Raw genomic sequence first — 25,671 nt, 5'->3', positions numbered from 1 at the left:
GACATCCTGGACTAGAGAAAAAAAAGCCGAATTAACGAGACTTGTCAACAATCAAAAAGGGGTCAGCCAGAGAAAAATAGGTATTAAATTTGGTGTAAATCAATCAACAATTGGTCGTCAGTTAAAAAAAAATGAATATTAAATATAGAAAACGTGAAAAGACTCCAAAATACACAATAGAACAACAAATAAAGGCAAAGAAAAGAAGCAGGAAACTAGTTAACCAACTCTATAACACAAAATCGCTTCTAGTCATTGATGACGAAAAAAACTTTTGTTTTGTAGGGGACAACATGCCTGGAAATTCTGGATACTACACAAACAACAAAAAGACATGCCCAGAAAGTGTTCGTTTTATAGGAAAAGAGAAATTTCCAAAAAAATTATTAATGTGGATAGCCATATCTGACCGTGGTATGTCCGAGCCATTGTTTCGCACTTCCAAGGCTGTAGCAATCAATTCATCAATCTATATTAATGAATGTTTAGAAAAACAACTTCTTCCATTTATTCACAAGTATCATGGAGACTTTAACTATTTATTTTGGCCAGATTTAGCAAGTTCTCATTATTCTAAAGATTCTCTAAATTAGATGGACTAATATGTCTATAAATACGTTGATAAAGAATCCAATCCCCTTCTGTGTCAAATGCCCCCAATTTTTGGGGACATTTGGCACAGAAGGAGATTGAGATTGGCAAGCTTCAACAGAGCAAGTTTTAATTGATTGCATTAAACTAAAACTACAAGAAATTGATTTAAACTTTTTACAGTCGCATATGAAAGGCTTCAGAGCAAAATTGAGATCAATTGCAGATGGTGGTGTTTTTTCATATAAAAAATATATTTTTATTAAAAGATAAATGCTTTATTTAAAAAAAATATAATAGTAGTTTGTTTTTTTATTTATAAATAAGTTATTGACGTTTTTATTTTGTCCGATAACTTCCGCATCACCCGTTATCTCATGCATTCATTATAACTGAAGTGAACATTATTATGAATTGGCCTTTGCGTCTAAATACTCAATCAACATTTTTTCTCTTCAAAATATACCACAAATTTTCTATTGGATTCAAGTCTGGATTTGAGACAGCCATTCTAAAAGATTGATGTTATTTGTGTCAAAGTACACCTTCGTTTTCTTATTGATATGTTTTGGATTGTTATTCTGTTGGAGAATGAAATCGTTTTCCATTCTCTATTTTTCCTAAATCTAATTCAGTAGATGGTTGCAAGTTGGCTTGGAAAATTTCACAACAAATTGTAGCATTTATTTTGTCATCAATAAATGTAAACTTCCCCACTCCTTTCCAACTCATACTACCATAAAAGATCACATTTCCTCCTTCATACTTTACACTTCCTCACAAATAACTCAATTTATAAACTTCTCCTTTTTTTGCCACACTTTTTAGACTCCATCCAATGAGACAAGGTTGTATTTTAAGTCGTCTAACCACAAATCTTTTTTCCAATATGATGTCAGCATTTTATCGTGCCTTTTTGCAATTTCCAATCAACGTTTTATTTGTTTAAAAGTTAAAAAAGATTTTTTCAAAGTACTCTACTTCTATATCCTTATTCTCTAATACAATGCCTGATTGTTTGAGAAGTCACTGTGATGTTGTGATTTTCATGAACTTTTTAAAATTAATTTAGCTACCAAAACAAATCTATTTTTCTTCAAAATAATGATAATATTTCGACCAATTGCACTGGTGTTCTTGCATTTTTGTCCTCTATCAGCTACACTAGCAAAGACTCAAATCAGAATATGCTTCTTAACAATTGAGAAAACAAAGGTATACTTTGATGCAAATAACAAAACTTTTAAAATGGCCATCTCAAAGTCTGGACTTAAATCCCTAGAAAATTTGTAGTATACTTTGAACAGAAAAAATGGTGACCAAGCATTTAAATGCAAAGACGACTTTAAAGAAGTTATAATGAGTGCTTGGGATATAATAACAACAAAAGAGACCCAAAATGTGGTCAACTCAATGCCAAAATGTCTAGCTGAGACCATCTAGGCCAAACGAGACCCCACTCGATACTAAATTTTATAGAATTTGATCAATTTTACATTTTTTTTAAACTGTACAATTATTTTTTTTGCAGTCAATTTTATGGACCATTAGATTAATTGTGTAAAATTCAATAGGTTTGAAAAGTAATTAATTCACCAATACACAAATCAGATCTTAAAACAATACTTGATAAGATATCTAAAAAAATAATTTTTAATTTTAACAGAAAACTCATTTTTTTGATGCAATCATACATATATATGTATATATATTTAATATTACATATTTAGCTATGCAATATGATATTATGCTGAAAAAGTAGCTGTAAGGGCTTCATTACATAAATTCTACTGTCGCACAAACACTACATAAATCAAAAAGTCAATTCAAAAAAATTTTTTTTTTGAATTGTACGAATATTTTTTTGCAGTCAATTTTATGCACCATTAGATTAATTGTGTAAAATTCAATAGGTTTGAAAAGCAATTATAGATTAGAAAGCTTGATAGGATTACTAAAAAAAAAAATTTTTTAAATTTTTTTTACAGATATCTTATCTGATTTTTTGATGCAATCTTTTAAATTATGATATTTTTTTAAGTGTACAATTATTTTTTTTTTGCATACTGTATATATATTTTATCTCTTTATTTAAGATAAAGAGATAAAATATATATACAGTATGCAAAAAAAAAATATATATATATAATATATATATATCTTATCTTAATATATATAAAGGGCAATGTGTGTTTGTGTGTTTGTTTGTTTGTTCTTTATAGAAATTCAAACCGCCGGACCGATCTCGATGAAATTTGGCATGGGGGTAGTCCTCGAGGGGGAGAAGGTTCTTAGCTGGGTTTTGACCCCGTACCCCGGGGTCAGGGGGGACCATTTTTTGGGCCCATTTTTGGGCCCATTTTCGTGTACAGATATCAGGTAAGCCAGTTTAAATATTGGCCCGGGCAACGCCGGGTAACTCCAGCTAGTATATTATATATATATATATATATATATATATATATATATATATATATATATATATATATATATATACATATACATATATATAAGAAAAAAAAATTAAAACAATAGTAACTTGACTAGCTTCAATAATAAAAATATTACCTACACATTCATGAACAGCCCATATAATTGGCAGTAAAAAACTTGCTGTTTTTCCACTACTAGTTGCTGCTGAAACTAACACATCATGACCAAGCATACACAGTGGAACAACTTGCATTTGGACTGGTGTAGGAATTTTATAGTTATTTTCTTCTAGATTCTTGAAAAGTTGAGTAGGGAAATTAAAATCACGAAATTCCAACAATATTGGAGCTTTGTGTAGACCTTTAACTTTAATTTCAAACTTATCTCTAATAAAATTAAGTTTTTCAGAAGCCATAGATGCTACTACTGGATGTAATTTATACTTGACTCTAGACTCATAAAATGAGGCAAAAGAGAGTTCATTAAATTCGTTGCTAGCTATTAAATCATCAACAATGTTACAATTTAAATGTTTGTATTTACACTCTAGACTGCATATATCTTCATCTGTTTTATCACATATATACTCACCATATTTTCCACAAACAACACATACAGGTTCATCAATATCAGGCCATCTTTGTTCAGAACTTAATTTTTTTACCTCGTCATTTGGGGTATTTGGTACCGCAGGAGGACAATTATCTTCCAAAAGAGTTGCATTTTGAAAACTAGAAACTTTGATTTCTGTTTGTCTATTGTTTTGAGGAGGCAATGTAACATATTGAACATTTTTCGTTTTTAACTTTGTGCTCCCTAAAACCTCAGCAAAAATGTTTAAATAAAACTTACAATACTGAACTTTAAAACAAGAAAATAAAAAGTTAAAATTATAATAGTTTAAATAGGTCTTTCTCATAGTCAATTCGATTGTGGAACTATTTTCGCAAGATGAAAAAGAGGCCAGTAAGGGTAAAAGTGTAAACAAATGCGATAAACGGGTAACAGGAATAATGCCGAAAAATGAATTTCGAATTAGTGTCGAATATATTAAAAAGGCCTATTGTGGCAAAAAAAAAAAAAAAAGGAATAGTATCGCAAATGAATTTAATGAATAGTGTAGAAAATAAAAAAAATGGAATAGTGTTGCAAAAGAATTTAATGAAAAGTGTTGAAAACAAATAAAAAGGATTAGTGTTGCAAATTGTAAAAGGAATAATATCGCAAACAGTAATATTGGAATAGTGTAAAAAATGAAAAAAAGGAATAGTGTCGCAAGTAATAAAAGAAATAGTGTCGCAAATAGTAAAATCGGAATAGTGTCGAAAACATAAAAAAAGAATAGTGTCGCAAATAATAAAAGGAATAGTGTCGCAAATAGTAAAATCAGAATAGTGTGGAAAATATAAAAAAAGGCATAGTGTTGCAAATAATAAAAATGGAATAGTATCGCAAATAGTAAAAATGGAATAGTGTTGCAAATAGTAAAATTGGAATAGTGTTGCAAATAGTAAAAACAGAATAGTGTCGCAAATAGTAAAAACGGAATTGTAGTTGGAGAGAATTAGTGAAAAATAGGGTCAAACCCAGACAAAAATAGTATAACTCTGAAATTTGGCAGAGAGAAAGTGCACAGTCTTTGGGTGGGTGTAAAAAAAACCCAGTTGATTGCGCAACAGTAACATTCCTTTTGGGGCAATTTTAGGGGCAATTTTAGGGGCAAAAAAGGATCCATTTTGACACCTCTAAAATCTTATAAACTTTTTATGGTTGGATAGAAAATTTTATCTTGATCAATATTTATATAAGAACTATGACTTATAAGCAATTAGTTGTAAAATTATTCACGTTTAAAAGTGTAAAGGTTCCATTCAACATTTTTGCTGCGATAAACATTTTGTCATGATGTTGCCAAAATATTGTAGACATTTTTGTTTGATATATATATATATATATATATATATATATATATATATATATATATATATATATATATATATATATATATATATATATATATATATATATATATATATATATATGTGACGCATCTAACCAAAACCAGTCGGATGTCGCGTTATGTTATATTGAGAAAACCATTAAAACATCTTAAAAATTCAATTTTTATTATTATTTTTTATAATTATTTGCATAATTGTTTACATTGTTAACAATTATGCAAAAAAATAAATAATGATAAAAATTGAATTTTTGAGATGTTTTAATGGTTTTCTCAATATAACATAACGCGACATCCGACTGGTTTTGGTCAGATGCCTCACATATATATACATATATATATTAGGGCTGTTCATGTGAACACAGGAAAAAAAAATTTTTCTCGGATTTGAATGCATAGTTGTTTATTTTGTGCCATTTGACATAGTAATTGACTGTGCAAAAAATCTTTCCAAGCAGATAATGTTTAGGGGGTGCTCAATGACCATAAAGTTTTACGAAAAACGTCAAAAACGTGTAAAAAGTTCCAAAGTTCCAAAAATTTCTAGAACCTGGTTAGTTAGATTTTTTCCACTGAAATATTGTCTGATTGCGTGCTATATAGATTAATTAAAGTGCAGCAGATTAACTGTCATCAGGGCACCAGACTAAAAAATGTCTGCTAGTGTTTAAAACAACTGTGTTTATATCATTTTGTTAAAATTTGTATTCATAATTTTAATACTATTATTTAACTCAATTTAGAATTTGTTCAAACAGAATAAAAAGGTTTACAAGTATAAATATTATTTTTATTTGGAATTTCAGTTTGACAACAAATGTATTAATATTTTGATAGTACCTAACCTTAGTAACCTATTACAGAAAACTAGCATGGTAGTCTGGTAGTGTATTGTTTGTTATTAAGTGCAGATAATAATAATTTCTAATTTGAAAATATTTATTTAATTTCTTTAGTAATAATTATTATAATATATTGCTGCAGCTGCATAAACCAACAACTGAATGATAAGTTTGTATAATATGGTATTGAGTTTTGATTTTCTCATAATATTTCAGTTATCATTGAAATGGCAGCATCATCTCGTGTTGCTATCTCTACACGACTTCAAACCAAAATCTTTTTAATTGGACAACCAGAGCCAAATCTTCCAGATAAAGTTCTTCTCTTAACATCTGATGTTTTAAAAACATTTTTTTATCATCTTAATTCAACCAAAAAGTCATTGCCTGAAAGTCTTAAAACAACTGTTGATGAACTGATTATTATTTGGAATAAAGCCTGTATTCCGACAGCATTTCATCCGAATGTAGTCTTAAAGTTGAAAACTTTAGTCCAGGAATTTAAATTAATAAAAAAAAAAAAATCCAGATTGTCAGATTCTCAGAAATCGAGAGAGAAATCATTTGCAGACACCATTGGCCTACTTTTTGACATTGCCCACAAGGATGCTGAAACTATGATCAGAATTGAAGAAGATAAAGAATTTTTATTGGATCAGAGATGTCAGAGAAAAATGGTGATGTTTGGAGAGGACAAAGAACTTTCAAAATTAGAAGAAAGAAATGAAGCAAGGAAACAAGCAGAGAGAGAACGAAAGCTAAAAGAAGAGCAAAGACAATCTGGTGCAAGTGCAATAGTTCCTGTTATTGAACCTTTACATGACGAAAGTTATAGTGATGACAACGATAACGATGCTGTTGATAATGACAAAATGGTTGATAGAGATTTTGAGATAGAAATCCCTGTTTATTACAGACAACAAGTCAGTAAAGCAAGTTCTTCAGGGTCAGCTGAATCAAGTTTAGCAAGTACTCCAAAACGACAATGTATCTTAGATACAATTCTTGACTCGCCTGATGTTTCATCAACATTAGACAGAATTAATCTATCTGACACAAAATTTACTATACTAGCAGCAGCAATTACAAGGGCTGGTGGACAGAACCTCGATGATGGATCATTGTCACGTTCTACAGTCCGTAGAAAACGAACCTATCATCGATCAAATATTGAAGCCACTGTTCGAACTGAATTCTGCGATTTGGACAAACCACCATTAATCGTCCACTGGGATGGCAAACTGATGATAGATCGTACAAATTCTGCAGCCCCTAAAGCAAATGTTGACCGGCTATCTGTAGGTGTGACAGGTCACAATGTTGACAAAATACTTGGAATAGCAAAACTATCAGCTGGAACTGGAGAAGCCCAAGCAAAAGCAGTTATTCATCTGCTTAATTTCTAGGACATAATTGGTGATGTTATTGGAATGAGTTTTGATACTACAGCCTCTAACACTGGCGCCAAAAATGGTGCATGTGTAGTTCTAGAGAAACATATAGGTAGAAATTTGTTATATTTCGCTTGCAGACACCATGTTCATGAGATCATAGTAGCAGGAGTGTTTGGATCACTATTTGGACCATCATCTGGTCCCAACATACCTCTTTTCCAGAGATTTCAGCAATATTGGCCCAAAGTTAATCAAGGAAATTTTAAACCTCTGGATGACATTCGAATGAAAATACCCCTGGTGCAAGAACTACAAAATGAAGTGATTGCATTCCTCAAAGAAAACCTGCATGTTAAAATGCCAAGGGATGACTACAAAGAAATCATGGATCTCTGTCTGTTAATACTTGGAAAACTGCCTGATCAAGAAGAGAAAAATTATCATTTCAAGATCCCTGGTGCTTATCACATGGCTCGATGGATGGCCAAGGTTATTTATTGTTTTAAGATTTATTTATTTCGTGAAGAGTTCAAGTTGACCACAAAAGAGGAAAAAAATCTCTGTGAATTTTGCTTATTTGCTAGTCTGGTTTATGTAAAATCTTGGATATCATGCACAAATGTCAGCGATGCTCCAGTTAATGACTTGTTTCTGTTTCAGCAACTTAAGCAGTTTGCAGTTGTGAATAAAACGATTTCCGAAGCAGCAGTCAAAAACTTTCAAAACCATTGCGTTGCGGTCAATGAAGGTTGATATTGATTTTCTGTTCAACAACGATCCAGCTACCTGGAGTGATTCCCCAGAATACCAAGAAGGAAAAAATTTAGTATATTCATTGAAAGTAGTAAATGATGCTGCCGAACGATCTGTGGCTTTAATGTCGATGTTTAATGAATCGATTACAAGGAATGAATCTGAAATGCAGAGGTTAATTCAGGTGGTTGAGGATCACAGAAAACGAGTGCCAGATGCCAGAAAGTGTACTCTGAAGAGTTATAGTCCTCGCTAGCATTAACATTGCACGAACTATAACATTACGATAATTAAATGTTAATTGCTCATATGTTTTTTTGTTTATAATTCGTATTTTAATCAATGACAAAGTGTCAAAAATCCTAGTGTTTTATTTTGGAAAAATTCTGATATAACAAAAACCGCAGAACTTTAGTCGTATTGCAGTATTTTATTTCATTAATTTCTCTGCTAATAAACCAGTCTAAAGTGGATGTGGATTGTAATTTGTATTCAGAATTTAATATTTAGAGATAATTAAAACTGATCAAATCTGAAAAATCTAATTAACCGGGTTTTAGAAATTTGTGGAACTTTGTTACTTTTTCCATGTTTTTCACATTTTTCGTAAAACTTTATGGTCATTGAGCACCCACTAAACATTATCTGATTGTAAAGATTTTTTGCACAGTTAATTACTATGTAAAATGGCACAAAATAAACAACTATTCAATCAAATCTGAAAAAAAAAATTTTTTTGGACAGACCTAATATATATATATATATACATATATATATATATATATATATATATATATATATATATATATATATATATATATATATATATATATATATATATATATATATATATATATATATATATAATTAATTAGTAAAAAACACTTATCTAACTTTTATCTTCGACTTGAAGTTTCACCATTGCTGGATCATCAGGAAGAGTTACTAAATCTCAAAAAAAATTCAATTTATAGAAAAAATTATTTTACAGGAAGTTATAAATTATTATAAAAAATTTTTAATTACCATATTTTTTTGTTAACGGGAAGTTACAGAAAGTAATTATGGCACGAAAATGTAGGCACGAAAATAAATACCTCTTAAAAAATTATAAAAACAAATGACCAAATTAAACTATCCCCATTCCAAAGAAAATTATTTCATAATTACTTTCTGTAACTTCCCGTTAACAAAAAAATATGGTAATTAAAAATTTTTTATAATAATTTATAACTTCCTGTAAAATATTTTTTTCTATAAATTGAATTTTTTTTGAGATTTAGTAACTCTTCCTGATGATCCAGCAATGGTGAAACTTCAAGTCGAAGATAAAAGTTAGATAAGTGTTTTTTACTAATTAATTATTGCTCTGTTCTTTAAGAACATTAAGCACTCTATTTGTAAAATACACTAACATAATTTACATATATATATATATATATATATATATATATATATATATATATATATATATATATATATATATATATATATATATATATATATGTATATATATATTATTGAAAACATTTAATACGAATATATATTTATTTTAATTTTATTTTTATTATATTTATTGTTTCCAAAAAAAGTTAACTTTGATTCCTTTTTTTTGTTTTCGAAACTATTCCTTACACTATTTGCGACACTATTCCGTTTTTTTGTTTTCGACACTATTCCTTAGATTCATTTGCAACACTATTCTGTTTTTTTGTTTTCGACACTTTGTGACATTACTCCTTATTCTGTTATTCAACAATCAATCATGCGACAATTTGCGACACTATTCCTTTTTCACATTTTCGACAATCAAATTCGCGACATTCAAAATTTTGCGACACTATTCTACTTAATTATTACTACTTAATAATTAATTTCTGTTAATTTAGTTAAATTTAATTAATTTTAATTAATTTCTGTTAATTTAGTTAAATTCTGTTAATATAGCTAATTTCTGGATGAACAAATTGATTTGATTTGAACAAATTGATTTGATTTGAACAAATTGACTCGAAGACTTGTTATCTCAAACTGTTTTTAAAGTTCCTTAAAATCAAAAACAATTGTTTTACTTCTATTAAAAATATTAAAAAAACTTTAGAAAAAATCACAAAAGTTGGCATGCAGTGTTAAGGATCTTCAGTTTCATACCAATTTTTGCCAGGTGAACAAACTTTTTTTTAAAGTTGAAAACAAAGCCATTACAATTTCTAATCTTACTTTACCCAGTAACTTTTTATGTATACCTTACATGGTATTATCCTCTAAAAGAAACTGAGTTTATGAAAAGAATTATTGCTTTGCAAGAAGAAATATATTACTACAAAAAAAAAACTTTAAACCAAAGGTCCGCAATGGTTTAAAGAGATAAAATACAGAATAAAATCATCAAACGCACATAATATTTATATTTGGATAATCAAATGTTAATTTTTGATAAAACAATTTACAGAAGATAAACAAAAATCCAAAAATGCAAAAAAAAGGTTAAACCAAGGAAAAATTAATTGCATAAGAAAAGTTTTAAAATGTACTGATTTGTTAATTAAATCAAAATAATATAACAGTTAAAAACAGATTATCAGTTCAACCATGCATCCTTTGACTTGGTGATGCATCCAACCATGCATCCTTTGACTTTTGACTTATTGCAAGTCAAGATAGACTTGCACAAAGACAATTAGACTTGTTTTATTTGATTCAAAAGTATATTTAATTGAAATTAATTTTCCTTACGCGATGAGTAATGCAAATCCTAAAGATTAGGTTGCAAAAGAAATATTTTATATTGGTTCATTACTCTCAGGAGTATTGTGTTTTATAGTTTATGCTTACAAAGGAACCTTGATTTTGATAAATACTATATTTTAGATGTGATTGATAAGTTGAGTTACTTTTATAAAAAATATTTTTTTGTCATGCTACTTATCTCAATAATAAATATTAGGTTTATTATATTTCTACTGTTTTATAAGAATATCCATAGGGTTACACAATAAGCAGCTTACAGTTCAACTTTATTATTTTTTATGATTTGTTGAATGGTACTCAACAGATGAATTTGTAAAGCTGCTATTGTTTGGTTTTTTATAACTTCTATGTGTGATAGTTGATCTCTTTTATTTAAAAAGGCTGGAATATTAAGAGTTAGACCTAAAGGCTTAAGAATATCATTTATTAAAAAAATCCTATCAGTCATTACAGAATCGCCACTCTCCTAAAGCTCTTTTTTAGTTGTTCAATCTATTTAATATTTGACCTAGTATCGGGTTTGAATTCTGGTTTGAAACTTTATTTTATTTTTTTTTCTTCTGAAAATTTTGTAATTAAAAAGATTATTTTTCAATTAGTCTTTCATTATTTTCAAATTTTTATACTTTTGGAACGAGTTTTTATGACATGGTTCTAATTTTTTTCTGTGATTGTTTTTATGGATAACAACAGCTTACAATTTTCACCATATAAACTTTTTCTTGAATCAACTATATCAATATTTATCAATATTAGTATATTCTTTATCAATATTAGTTGTAACGGGTGATGCGGAAGTTATCGGACAAATCCTAATTTCATTATTTGAGCATAATAATTAGTTTTTGTGGTTTTATGCATAGGCATAAACTTTCTATAAAATATAAACTTTATTATTTGAAACACAATTATTTAAAATGAGGTTAAATGCAGCTGAACAAGAATCTTTTCGAAAGCGACTAAAAATGTTTTTTGTAAATAAACCTAATATAAAAAAAAATAAATCGTAAATCATTTTCAAAAGGAAGGATTTGCTCGAAGTACAATATATGATAACCTAAAAAGACTTAAAACTGTTCAATCGTTTTCTGATAGAAAGCACCCTGGTCGTCCGACATCCTGGACTAGAGAAAAAAAAGCCGAATTAACGAGACTTGTCAACAATCAAAAAGGGGTCAGCCAGAGAAAAATAGGTATTAAATTTGGTGTAAATCAATCAACAATTGGTCGTCAGTTAAAAAAAAATGAATATTAAATATAGAAAACGTGAAAAGACTCCAAAATACACAATAGAACAACAAATAAAGGCAAAGAAAAGAAGCAGGAAACTAGTTAACCAACTCTATAACACAAAATCGCTTCTAGTCATTGATGACGAAAAAAACTTTTGTTTTGTAGGGGACAACATGCCTGGAAATTCTGGATACTACACAAACAACAAAAAGACATGCCCAGAAAGTGTTCGTTTTATAGGAAAAGAGAAATTTCCAAAAAAATTATTAATGTGGATAGCCATATCTGACCGTGGTATGTCCGAGCCATTGTTTCGCACTTCCAAGGCTGTAGCAATCAATTCATCAATCTATATTAATGAATGTTTAGAAAAACAACTTCTTCCATTTATTCACAAGTATCATGGAGACTTTAACTATTTATTTTGGCCAGATTTAGCAAGTTCTCATTATTCTAAAGATTCTCTAAATTAGATGGACTAATATGTCTATAAATACGTTGATAAAGAATCCAATCCCCTTCTGTGTCAAATGCCCCCAATTTTTGGGGACATTTGGCACAGAAGGAGATTGAGATTGGCAAGCTTCAACAGAGCAAGTTTTAATTGATTGCATTAAACTAAAACTACAAGAAATTGATTTAAACTTTTTACAGTCGCATATGAAAGGCTTCAGAGCAAAATTGAGATCAATTGCAGATGGTGGTGTTTTTTCATATAAAAAATATATTTTTATTAAAAGATAAATGCTTTATTTAAAAAAAATATAATAGTAGTTTGTTTTTTTATTTATAAATAAGTTATTGACGTTTTTATTTTGTCCGATAACTTCCGCATCACCCGTTAAACTCTGGATATTTTGCATGGAGATTTTCAATGCAAATTCTCTTGTAATTAAAAACTTTATTTCCTATTTTTATAGATTTTTAACCACATCTAGAACTAAGTTTTATTTTTTCATGGCTAAATTGAAACTCACACACTTTGGTGTGTTTCATTATTTCAAAGTTATCTCCAGAATAGAACAATCTTAGTCTTTTCCGTTGTTATAAAACAAACTTCAACACAGTTGTACACACTACAATCCTTTTTCCACTTTATTTCATCTTTTTTGGTCTGATGATGCTTGGTTTAGAATAAGAGATCTTTAGGAGTGAAATCATGAATTAAGTCTATTTACATTTGTGTTTTTACTGGCCCCTTTTTCAGGCTGAAAAATTTGTTGCACAATAGAATTTGAGAAATGTCTATTGCTTATCAATTTTAAATTTAAATTAACAGAATTTTGAATTCATCAAAATAAAGTAATTAATTTTATTGTAAAGAATAACTTTTTGATGAATTTTTTTTTCAAAAAACCTTTACCACTATTCTGAATATAATTTTAATCAGGATCAAATTTCTTTCAAAAACTTTTAAAGCTATTTAATTTGTTATAGATAAAATCTAGAATGGGAACTGAAATCAAGGATTGCAAGTTGCAAGCTCACTCCAACTAATTTATTAAGATGTTCAAGTAATATAAATAATTTAAATTGATTCAAGAAGCAACTTAAATAGTATTACAAAATGCTTAAATATAAGAACAATCAACCAAGATCAAAAGCAAATGGAAAAATAATTAACAAGTTGTCAAAATACTGCAAGAAAATCTATTTCTATTAGCACAAAAACTGTTAAATTTTGTAGATTGAACATTCAAAATTTAATCTCTTGAATTACAATCAAAAAAGTAGAACATAAATCTAAATGTAGAACAGTAAACACAGCATTTAAACTCAATTCCATTTAAAAAACAGTGAAATTTGGTAGATGTTGTTATGGCGTTGAGATCAAAAAAAGAAAAAGAGTTCTTCATTTTGAAGAAAATTAAGTTACTTGAATGGCTAACTTCATGTCAAATTGAACACAAATATACCCAACTCAATAATAAAAGGTCACAAAAACTATTTAAAAAAAAATCTCTTTGTTAGGATGTTCAACACTGATGTTTTTAGGTAAAAAAAATAATTAATTAAAGTAATTTTTTATTTTATTGTGTAAAATTATTTCCAAAAAATATTTTTCTGAATTAACTTACTAATGCTTAGTTTTACACAAAAATTTCTGGTTAAAAAATTGCGGATATTATAAAATAAAAATATACTGAAACATATATAAGGTGTCTCACCAAAAGATGTGCATATATATGTAAAAGCTTGCTGAAGAGCTAACGATTTATTTTATGGCTAAAATAGGGGATTTTTAATTCTAGTAACTACATTATAAAACAAACACCTGTTATATAAAACAAATACCTGTTTTATAGTTCAAGCTTCTGGGAACAAACAAAATATTAGGTGAAGTCATGTTTCCACGTATACACTATTCTTTAAGTTATTAATAAAAATACAAAAGTTACTTTAATATAACATTTAAAATAACATTTAATATAACACTAATATCTAATATAGAACTTTCACAAAAAACTTTCAAAAAAAGAAAAAAATTATTAATTTTTCAAAACATTAAAAAAAAAACTAAAAACAATTTGCTTGTTATGAAAAGCAAGAAAATATATAAAAGTTTAAAACAGCAACTTAAAAAGGATAATTAAATTTTTTTTATTTAAAATTAATTTTTAAATATATATATATATTTAAAAATGAATTTTAAATATTTACTTATTTAAAAATTATCCTTTGTTGTTGTTTTAAACTTTTATATATTTTCTTAAAACTCATAAGTCATTATAATAGTATAGAATATATAATATAATAGAATAACAAACATTATTTATAATTATTTTATTATAAGGAAGTTAATATAAAACTTAACTGAACATCACAAAATAATCAGTATTTTTTTTTCTGTAATTCACCTCCCCAAGGTCGAGAAGGCCACTTCAGATGAGGAGGCTACTTGTGGTTATAAACCTCTCTCAACTCTATAACTCCGAAACACGAACCTTGACGATCAAGGCCGCTGCGCAGAGAAACAAGTTGAGCGCGGTATTACCAGTGGACAGTATAAATCAAAACAAGCAAAAAATAACATAAATTTTTTTTTTTAACTTTATTAATCTTATTAACATCTTCAGGATTAAGTATGTATATCTGTGTGTGTGTGTGTGTGTGTGTGTGTGTGTGTGTGTGTGTGTGTGTGTGTGTGTGTGTGTGTGTGTGTGTGTGTATATATATATATATATATATATATATATAATATATTGGCAGAAAAGTTCTCGCGTATTGGCTTGTAACTTTTTCTTGACATATTTTTTGATTTTTTTTTTAACCATTTGATAGCCCTATTTCTTGCACATCCATTGATATATAATTTGTCTTTAGTTGTCTCGAGATGGAACTTAGTCGAGAAGAAAAACGTTTGCTGCTCAATTTTCAATTGAAGTAGAATTTGAACGCGTCTGAAGTTGCCCAAATCATTTGATCGAGTCAAGCAAAAGTTGCAAAATTGATGAATTCCGGTCATTTTTTTGCACAACAATGCAAAGCCTCACACAGCACAGATCACAAAGAATTGGTTGGAAGACGACAGTTGGGAGGTTTTGGAGCACCTGCCATACTTGGCATCGAGTGTTTATCACTTATTCCGATCAATGGAACATTTTTTGAGAGGCAAGAAGTTCCGAAATGTTGATGAAATTGAGGAAAATCTAAAAAATTTCTTTGATTCGAAGTGCCGAAAGTTTTACCATTCTGGAATCTACATCTTGCCGGATATGTGGTTGAATTGCATCGATTCGGAAGGCGACTACTTTGACTACTAGTTGCTTTTTATTTTTTGTTTGATTAAATTTTATGCATAAATTAATAAGTTAGCCTTATGAACAAAAATGCGCAAAAACTTTTCTGCCAACCTATTTTTTATATATATATATATATAAACACACACACACACACATAGATTCATATCTAAAAAGGTATATCACTTATTTCTCCTCAATTACAACAATAAGACTATATATATACTTTTTTATATATATTATTTTACAACACATTTTTATTAGTACTTAATATAACTTCTATTTTAAATACTTATTAAATATTTATTTTCTATTTTTATTTTGAAACAATTTTTTTCAATACTTGGTGGAATAATTTGTGTTTTATAAGAATCTATTACAAGTTTAATTGCCTTTTAATTGCTATTTAATACCATTTTTTAACCAAATTGTACATATATATCAGTGCATGATAAATATGGTGCCATTGAAAAGCGCTACATGATGACTCAGGTTTGACCTTGACCAATTAGATTACACCAAAAAAGTTATTTTTTGACAAGAATTCGATGAATTGTGGTTAAAGCTAACCCATAAAATAAACAAAAATATCAACTCATAAAAGATTTTTGGAATATCATTAAAATGGTACAAGTAAAAAATGGCTTTTAAAAGATTTAAAAAGATTTAATCACGTTATGAGTTTTTTAAATTTCTTAAACAAGGAATTTTTTTCCTAAAGTCAGATATTTAATAATAGAATAATACTTTACATGAATATTTTTTTTGTAGTATCATGCATTTAAAAAAAAACAGCAGCAAAAAAGAGAAAAATAATGCTTTTTTAACATAATTTTATAAAACACCTGTGATTTTTTAATACTCTCTAATAGCTTATATATAGTTATATATAAACTATTAATTTAGTTATATATTCTTTTCAAAAATTCATTCAAATTCAGGTCAAACATTTTTTTTAAACATTCTTTTCAATATGAACACAAAATGTCTTGGGAATTTGGAATAATATATAACTATATATAAACTTTTTAGTTATATATTCTTTTCATTATATATACAGTTAACATTTATGGTCAAAACCATTAAATTAATTAATAAATGAAAATAAAAACACAAAACTAATTTAGTATTTATATTTCAATTTCACCATTACCTTTTAACAAAATAAATAATTTAAGCTTTTTTTATTTTTATTACTAACTTTGAATATTTAATAAAAATTCCATTTAAAATATTCTATAAAAACGTTTTAATAAGCTTCCAATTTAACTTATTAACTTTTCTTATCACTTGTTTTATCTTCTTTTCTTTGGAAAAAACTTAATGAAAATAATCATGTTTATAAAAACAACGCAAACTATGATAAGCATAATCCAAATTGTCCATGAGCAAGTTTTATTTGTAAGTTCTTCCAAACGATCAGATTCTACTTTGAGTTTTTTGCTATTTTGCTCTGCCATTTTTGTAGCTTTTTCTAATTCCTACAAAATATAATACAATACAAAAAAATACAATAATTAGTGACAAATCATAAAAAAGTGACAAATCAAGATCATCATAGAAAACAATTCGAATCAAAAATTACTCACATTTATTTTTACAAATAGTAAAGTTAGTATTAATACTTAAATGTTTAAAATAGGCGCTTGTACGTAATGCTATACAAATGGAACTAAGAAGATCTAAAACATATTCATAGTCATCAAATATAAGCCAAAAAAATTTTGCATAATGATGTCAGTTTGTGGCAAAAAAAACTTTTATGCATCAAGAAGTTTCCTTTTGCATTTATCTTACATTTTTTGATTAATTTTAATTATGGTGCATACAATCGCACAAAAAGATATATAACTGGTACAGATATATCACTTCATGGATAAGAGTTTGTATTTATTACAGTAGAAATAAATAAATAATTTGTCTTTATTAAAATATATCCTATAAAAATATATTCCATATATCTTTAATAGAAGGAGTTTTTTTAAAAATTTAAATAAAATCTTATTTCTAATTTGTTTGCCAAAATTTGCCACAAAGTGATGTCATAAAGTGATAATAATTGTGAATAATAAGTGAAAGTAATTTGCCACAAAGTGATGTCATATACGCAAAAAAATTGTGGCTTCAACGATTTACGAAAAAGCCTTATCTATCATTTTTAATGGTCTAAGAAGCAGATGACATAATTTTAGCAATCAGAAATTATCAAGAGAGGTCCAAACCCAAAATTGAAGTTTCAAATTTTCCACTTGGATGAGACAATATGTTTCGTGTTTTCTCAATCTTGTTAATTTTTTTAAATATAATAATATATCTACAAAAAATCAAAATAAAACAGCTTGAGCAAAAAAGACTTGAAATTATTAGAAAAGTTTACCTATACTACATACGATCCTGAATAAAACGTTATATAAGTGGATTTTTCACATTTTATAAACAATATATATAAACAAATAAAATATTTGTTTAAATATATTGTTTATATAGGGATGGTTAAGTGTAAACCTGCATATACAATAAAGTTGAAAAAAAAATTACTTTATATTAAAAAAAGATTCATATAATGTTTCTTTGCAAACACCAATATACTATACTTAAAGTTTTTAAGTTTTACTGAACTAAATTTAACTAATGAATTTTAATTTTTACTGAACTGCAATTACTTTTAATTTTTTTTGGTTAAGAGCTTTTAAATTTTGTTTCTAATTATCTCATTTCAATATATTTGTTGTATCATCCATATAATTATAGTAAAAAGATAAATGCAGCAAAAAAAAAATTTATTTGTCAAAATAAAGTTTTAAGGTTTTTTCTAGCTATAGGCTTTTTTGTTTTTTACCTTCACAGCAGCATGTTCTGGAGTAGCAGGATTGTATTATTAAAGTTTTTCTTTATCAAGTTTCAGACAATTTTTTTTTCAGACCAAATGCAGCTTTTTAGGACTAATTACCCGAGCACATTAATAACATAAGTATCTCAATCATGACACATACACAACAATTTTTTTCTACCAGTGTTTTGATGTTTTTCGAATTTTTAACTTTTTTAAAAACATTTTTGTTTGTTAAACATATAATATTGTTACATATGTTTGTATATAATCTCTATAAAACTTCCAAAGAATATTGTATTTAAAAAAATTTTAATAAGTTAAAAAAAAAAAGTTGCCAGTGGTAGGACTCGAACCATACCTTTTGTGTTTAAAAGCTCTGCGCGCTAACCACTCGGCCATGCTGGCACATTGACTTAGAAAAAAAATTTTAAAACTATAAAATAATTTTTTTAATGGAAATAAATGCTATAGATCAAAATTAAGGAGAGCTTAACGCAATGCAATTTTTAAGTGAAAGTCAAACTGTGAAACTTGGTAAATGTTTCAGTATGTTTTAACATTACTTAATTTGTAGTTTATGTACATTTGATATTTTCATACATGTTTTCTTACAACAAAATGTGCTGCCACTCTTTCTCGCCACTACCTCGGTTGCAATGGCTGCCAGGGGTTCTGTGTAAAAAATGCTCGAATGGGCACTACTAACACTATTAAGTTCGGCAATAATATATAGAAATTTACTAATAGTAATAATAATTTTGAGAAACCAAAGATTTATAACATCTTACGTATTTTTAATTTTTTGTATGATTTTTTCAATTAGTTTTAGATTTTTCAATTCTTCTCTTTCTTGTTCAAATTTATATGCATAGCAAAAAACAGAATAGGTGGTCAACCACTAAAACAGGTGTCGCCATATTTTTGTTTTATTTATTTCATAACTTTAATTGTATTATTGTAGTTTTTTAAATGATTTTAATTGAAAAATTATGTCAGCATAAAATTTGTAAAATCTCTTGAAAAAATATATCGCTTTCTTTTTTTCTTTTTTTTTATTAATATTATTATATTTTTTTATTTCTAGTTACTATATATTATTATATAACATTATTATATCACATTATAGTTATTATAACAGTATTTAATATTTCCAATTTAAAATCATATTAAATATATGAAATGGACCATAAAAAACCAAATACATAAAGTAAATATATAAAAACAAGAAAACTCACTAAATTATCATCTTTAATTATTTTGTTAGCTATAAGAGATGTATGCTTCATTGATTGCGCCATCTTAATCATCTCATTTGCAACTTTTTCTTGCATATCGTGGTGAGCTTTAATGATTTCATCAAAATTATCTTTACCAGTATCACTAAGGTTTCTAAACAGCAAAATGTTTTGAGCTTTTAAAAAAACTTAAATTCAGCATTTAATTAATAAATCTAATCAACACTGATCATTCATTTTCCTTTCTTTCAAGTTTGCTTATAAACACAAATAAAAAGTTTTTATTCACTCAGCTAAAAAGTTTATTAGTTCTCTTGTTTTAGAGTTAGCTTTTGAACTCAAATAAGATTTTAACGCAAAGATATATATTCTATACTCTTTTATAAATAAAGCTGCTTGCTTTATTTATAAGAGTATAGAAAACTCATGAAAAGTGATGCAATGATCACTAAAATCACTAAACTGTTTCTAAACAAATTACTTGTGTTAGAACTTAAAGCAGGACTGAAAACTTTTAATAATTTGTTTTTAAAAAGTTGTTATGGATGATTTTTGATCAATTTAGCATTTTGACAAGTGACAATTTAAATAAATTAGCTTTTGAAATAAAAAATCAAACAGTAGTCCAACTGAAATGAAAGTTTAAAAAAAAATAATAATTGAGGATCAAATCTTGAACAATCAATGAATAATAAGTACTCTTTATTAAATTACTTAAATTATTCATTATATTATTTTAAAACTAAAATTTAGGATTTTAAAAATCTAAGAAATAATTTGTATATAAGAGTTAAAAGAACTTTTTTTTTACATTTTGCATTAAAAGTTTGTTTTTTTTGCCTACTTTTCTAAAACAATAAAAAGTTTTATAACAAAACAAAGCTCATAAAAAAAGAAACATTAGAGAATTTGACAGGTAGCAAAATATAACAAAAGGAAAACAAAAAGCTCAAAAGATAGCAAAAACTAAAATAGGCAACACGGTTTCACAAAACACACATTTCACTATATGAAAAAACATCAAACAACATACTTCCTTCTGTAAATTCCATCGCCAGTAATATTTTCCCCTCAAAAAAAAAATAAAAGAGAAATTTATTATTAAAGTTCAATATAAAATGAAATGATAAAAATATATATAATGTTGAGCAGGATGGAGTTTTTTTTAGTTAAAGTTTTTTTAAATCTTTAATTCCAAACTTGTATGGCTTAGATGGCTTTCCATTATACAATTTACTTACTGAAGATCTCAACAGATTTCATCGAAATACAAAAATAATTTTTTTTTTGCTTTAGCATGAGATTTTTTTGAAAATTTATTTATACTCTATAATAGTAAAAATTGGGCAGTAAATTTTAGAAAAAAACCATCAAAAACTGACGAAACTTTTAGTTTGCTGGTAGAGTAAGAATAATTGTTTTATATGTTTCTAAATTGAAGTAAAATTTTTTGTTGATATAAAAGATATAACTAAAATAAAATCAAAGATATAACAAAGACCAGATGTTTTGGATGCGGGTAAAAACCTTATCAATGCGATCACAGTAAAAACATTCATTAAAATGTTAAATGACTATTTTTTGCCACCAGCCGTAGTAAACTAGATAGTTTTGAGTCAACATGTGGATATACATTTCAATTAATCAAAAATAATGCATGCAATTTGTTAGACCTCATCATAACAATGCATTTTGATAAAATTACTGGAATCAAAACTGTGGATTTAAAATTATAATTACTGATAACATTGCATAAAATAACTTGATAAATTACTGAGCTTGAATCAAAACTTATCTTAAATGACGTAGTTATGTGTCATTTGTTACTTAGTTTTGAACTTTTGTAAATTTCAAAAATGTGATCTTACAGTAACCAAATTGTAAAATGGATTTAAATAAAGCTCTCAAGTTGTTTAAATGTATTGGATAAAATATTTTAAAGACCAATCATTGAATGATAAATTACTGACTTTGTCTAACGGAAAGTAAAAAAGTCAGTAATATATATAAAATGAAAACTTAAACTAAATTAAAGATCTAAAATAAAATCCTAAGTTGCATTATTTGCTCATCTGTATACAAAATTATAGTTAAAATTAGGCAGTACAAATTACTAAAGTAAAAAAAATTAAAAATATAGTTAGAAAAGTGTTATTTGCAAAGAAATTGACAACAAAACAAAAAAAAAAACTTAAATATAAAATATTTAAAAATTATAAAAACACATATTGTATTCAACTGACTGTATTACCATTCGCTGAAGATATAAACATACCAAACAACTCCTTTCTTATGTCTTTCTGGTGCTTTCCTTTGACTTGCAAATGAAGATCTCTTGTAGAATTTCCACTTCCTTCTGTAGATGAACTGCTTATCACAGCTGATGGCAATAAATGGTTACATAACATAACTCTCTCCAGAGGATTTTTCTAATAATTTAGATAACCTGTGATTTTTATAAATTTTATTTTATAAATCCAAATTCCATTTAAACTAATAAAATAAAACATTTTAAAATTTTTAATAATTTTATTATGAAAAATATGAATAAAATATAGCTTTACCAATTCATCAGCCTTTACAATATCTTTAAGAAACAATATTTTTCTTTTGTACTCTCTCAGTGAATCACTTTTGTTTCTGTAAAATTAAAATTATATTCTTAAAAAGCGCTTATGCATAATAAAATTTGACAATGAGAATGATGATAATGACTTATCATCAGCACTTAACTAAAATTTTTATGCTTTAGAGTAAATTTGATGACTAAATAGTAAATAAAGAAAACTTGTAAATGAATACATCATCAGTTATGAACAAATATAAACTCTTTCATTTAAAAAAAAACAAAGTTGGCTTGTGTACAAAATATACAAGCTTTAAAAAATATACAATTAACTTATCATTTTCAATTTTACACTATTATAGTCAGGGATACAAAGTCTTAAAATGACTCCCATTTTGATACTCACAAAATCACTATTTATTCTTGATCTTTAGTGTCTAGGAGCTCAGAAAAAGTTAAGAGATTTATGGAATACTTTAAGAAAAAAAAATCAGAACATTTAGGGTACAGGAACTTATTAATTTAATTTAGATAATGGAACCTAAGACACCAAGGATTAAAAGCGAAATAATAATAGGCTAAAAAATTCAAAAAAGCTCCACACTAATACTTTCTTATTAAATTACTTTTAACTTGAGCACCTGGACACCAAATAACAATAACAAATAGTGATTATATGACATTCAAAACTGGTGTCTCTAGACTTCACATTCCTGATTATAAGGCTTACTGTTCACTTCTTTCTAAAAATTCAATTTGACGGTCCAAAAACTGCAAATACTAAAAAAAAAAAATTAAAACTTTTTGAGTTGAAAATATATAAAAAGATAATTAATTACAACAAAATAAAACAAACAAAAAATTGAAAAAAAAAAATATTTTGCATAAAAAAAAAAAAAAAAAATACACACATTTTCTCAGCATTATCTCAGAAATGTTATTAATTTGCATTGATTTGACATAATAAAACTGTAAAATATATTTTGAGAAGAATAATATTATTATTAAACTTTTTTTTTCGAAACATCATTAAAAATGAAATAAAAATGATCTGAGCTTGATAAATTATTTTTTCTACAAACAATAAAAATTGCTTTTATATTTATTAACTTAAACGAAATATTGTGTTCATAAGTAAAAAAAAAAACAACCTTGAAGTAATATTTTAATACAAGCTTTGAATATAGATTCCAAAACAATTTAAGCAGAAATGTTATAAGATATTTCACATAATTTTCTGTAAATATTATTTAATTGCAAAAGTCTGATATATTTTTATTTGCTGATAAATAGTATATGTTTTATAAATTGTTTCTTTGTCGTTTTATGTTTTATGCAAAGTTAAAACAGTGCAAAACTGATGGTTTTATTCTGTTTGAATCTTTGTTTTTAGAATAAAATTGAAATATTTTTTATGGTTTATAAAATTCTTTAAAATTACCTAAACAACTCATTACTATGAAAAAAACTATTTATCAGAGCTTTCTTAACTGTATTAAATGTCCAACCTAATTTTATTGATAAAAAAAAACTCCTAATAAATATGACGACCCTCAGCGATCTATTTTTTTAAAGGTTTCTTAAGTTTTTTAACATTTTTAAAAATAACCTTAACTCATTACTCAGAAAAAAACCCATTTTTTCACAGTTTTTTTAACTGTATCACATGCCCAACCTAATTTTACTGATAAAAAACGTTTTAAACAATTTACCTTTAAACCCTGGGTTTTGCACAAAAATATGGTAATAGATATAAAAAAAATTTTTTTTTAAAGGTAGCTGTGTTTTTTCCAATATAAAACAGGTACTGTGAATGAAAATAGTTTAAAACTAGTAAACAATTTGAGCATTGATAATATTCATTTTGTTATTTGCTACTGTCACAATCCGAATGAAACCATTTTCTACATCGCACACAAAAAAATTGTTCTTGCGCATGACTTTTAACTAATTTACAACTTGATTTTTTACACAGACAAATTATTCAAATATTGATTTATGGAATTGAAAATGAACTGAAATAAGTTATCTTTTTGATGGACTTTAGGTTGATTTAAATTGTTTATTTTAAAGGGTGCAAGTCATTGTCCGTTAATTATTTATTTTTTTTCAGAAGGCAAACTGCCTATTCTTGTTGAAAAACAAATGTAATCCATTCGTAGGCTATGTTAACTGGAACAAGATTTTCTTTTTGTTGAACTTGCGTTGTATTGATTGTATTTGCATTTAAAATGAAATAAACACCTCAATTGTAACTATTACCTTGCTCTAAACAATCTAAATTATTTTGGCACTGCCAGCCATTATCATCAAACTCTATTCCAGCCAAACACTCAAGAATAAAAGCAATTTTTTTGAGATACATAAATTGTTTGTGCCTGAGGTTTTGTGGTTTCATAGAATCAAAAATCATAACAATTCTATCTTTTATCATTATAACCCCTAGCAACCAATGTAATCCTTTAACGTTATTAGTATTGATTTTAACTAAAAATAAATCATGGTTGAGCCTATTAATAAATTGTTCACAAGGGTTATAGAGTGTCGTACACCACAACAGGAGTCTTTTTATTTAGCATTGATAATTAGTTATTTAACATTATTTAAAAAAATCACCATCATCAAAGTGAGTTGTCATGAAAACCATTATAATGGTATTTAGAGTTGAGCTGTTTTAAACTAAGATCAACTTTTGCTGCAATGACTACTGTGATGACAATTTTTTTTTTTGACTGTATTTAGTAATTTTTTTGTTAAAAAAGATAATGATATGAAATTTTTTACCTTTGATAGTCTCCAATCAATTGATTTTTCCTCACTGTAAGAACTTGAAGCAATTTTTTCACACTGCTGAAGCAAGCGGCGAATATCAATTTCTGTTTTATTATGTGGAGCCATCTGTTCACTATTTACTTTTACTTTTATTTTTTATTGCAACTTTGGTATTAAAGCTTATTATTAGCATATTACATAACAAAAAAGAAAAGGAAATAAAAAGCAAAGCATTTTAATTATTATACAAAATAAGTTTAAACTTTATTTAAAATAGTCTTTAAGATTTTTTAAATTAAAATAAAACAAAAATAAATAAAAAACAATCAATAAAATTCAAATATTTAAATGTTTTTTCAATCCATAAGTTTAACTGTAGTTGTAACTCACAATTTCTTCATATTTAAACAACTAACGTATTGAATATTTTCAAACAAAGCTTCTTTAAGAGAACCTTCTAAATAGTGCTTCTTTAAGAAAAACCTTCAAAGTAATTTTTTGCTTTTATACAGTTCTATTATAGTTCAATCAAATTAATGTCAACTTGAAGCTCACTTTCCAGTTTTTC

The 25,671-nt window shown here is 26.7% G+C and overlaps 3 protein-coding genes across 3 annotated transcripts in view; all 3 read right to left on the bottom strand.

Moving 5' to 3' along the window:
- The window catches only part of LOC100210997 (uncharacterized), a 31,794-nt gene extending 17,467 nt beyond the window's left edge, over positions 1 to 14,327 (bottom strand). Inside the window, exons 1-2 of the mRNA XM_065816583.1 lie at positions 14,253 to 14,327; positions 3,160 to 3,840 (exon numbers count right to left, since the gene is read on the bottom strand). Coding sequence (XP_065672655.1) covers positions 3,160 to 3,840; positions 14,253 to 14,304 — 733 coding nt within the window. The 5' untranslated portion in view covers positions 14,305 to 14,327. The remainder of the gene's footprint in view (positions 1 to 3,159; positions 3,841 to 14,252) is intronic.
- Positions 14,328 to 16,816: 2,489 nt separating this feature from the next.
- On the bottom strand, positions 16,817 to 25,472 carry LOC100199077 (vesicle transport protein USE1). The gene is made up of 7 exons (XM_065816582.1): positions 25,116 to 25,472; positions 23,062 to 23,111; positions 22,330 to 22,405; positions 22,041 to 22,194; positions 20,799 to 20,835; positions 19,766 to 19,919; positions 16,817 to 17,178 (listed from the first exon to the last, which is right to left on the bottom strand). Exons 1-7 carry the CDS (start codon positions 25,227 to 25,229, stop codon positions 16,993 to 16,995), a joined length of 771 nt encoding a protein of 256 aa, XP_065672654.1. The 5' UTR covers positions 25,230 to 25,472; the 3' UTR covers positions 16,817 to 16,992.
- The window catches only part of LOC136090284 (HAUS augmin-like complex subunit 1), a 38,066-nt gene continuing 37,833 nt past the window's right edge, over positions 25,439 to 25,671 (bottom strand). The window contains exon 9 of the mRNA XM_065816581.1: positions 25,439 to 25,671. Coding sequence (XP_065672653.1) covers positions 25,621 to 25,671 — 51 coding nt within the window. The 3' untranslated portion in view covers positions 25,439 to 25,620.

This window comes from Hydra vulgaris, chromosome 13 (genome assembly GCF_038396675.1).
Source record: "Hydra vulgaris chromosome 13, alternate assembly HydraT2T_AEP".
Taxonomy (NCBI): domain Eukaryota; kingdom Metazoa; phylum Cnidaria; class Hydrozoa; order Anthoathecata; family Hydridae; genus Hydra; species Hydra vulgaris.
Note: the sequence above shows the minus strand (reverse complement) of the source record. Positions and strands in the feature narration are given on the sequence as shown.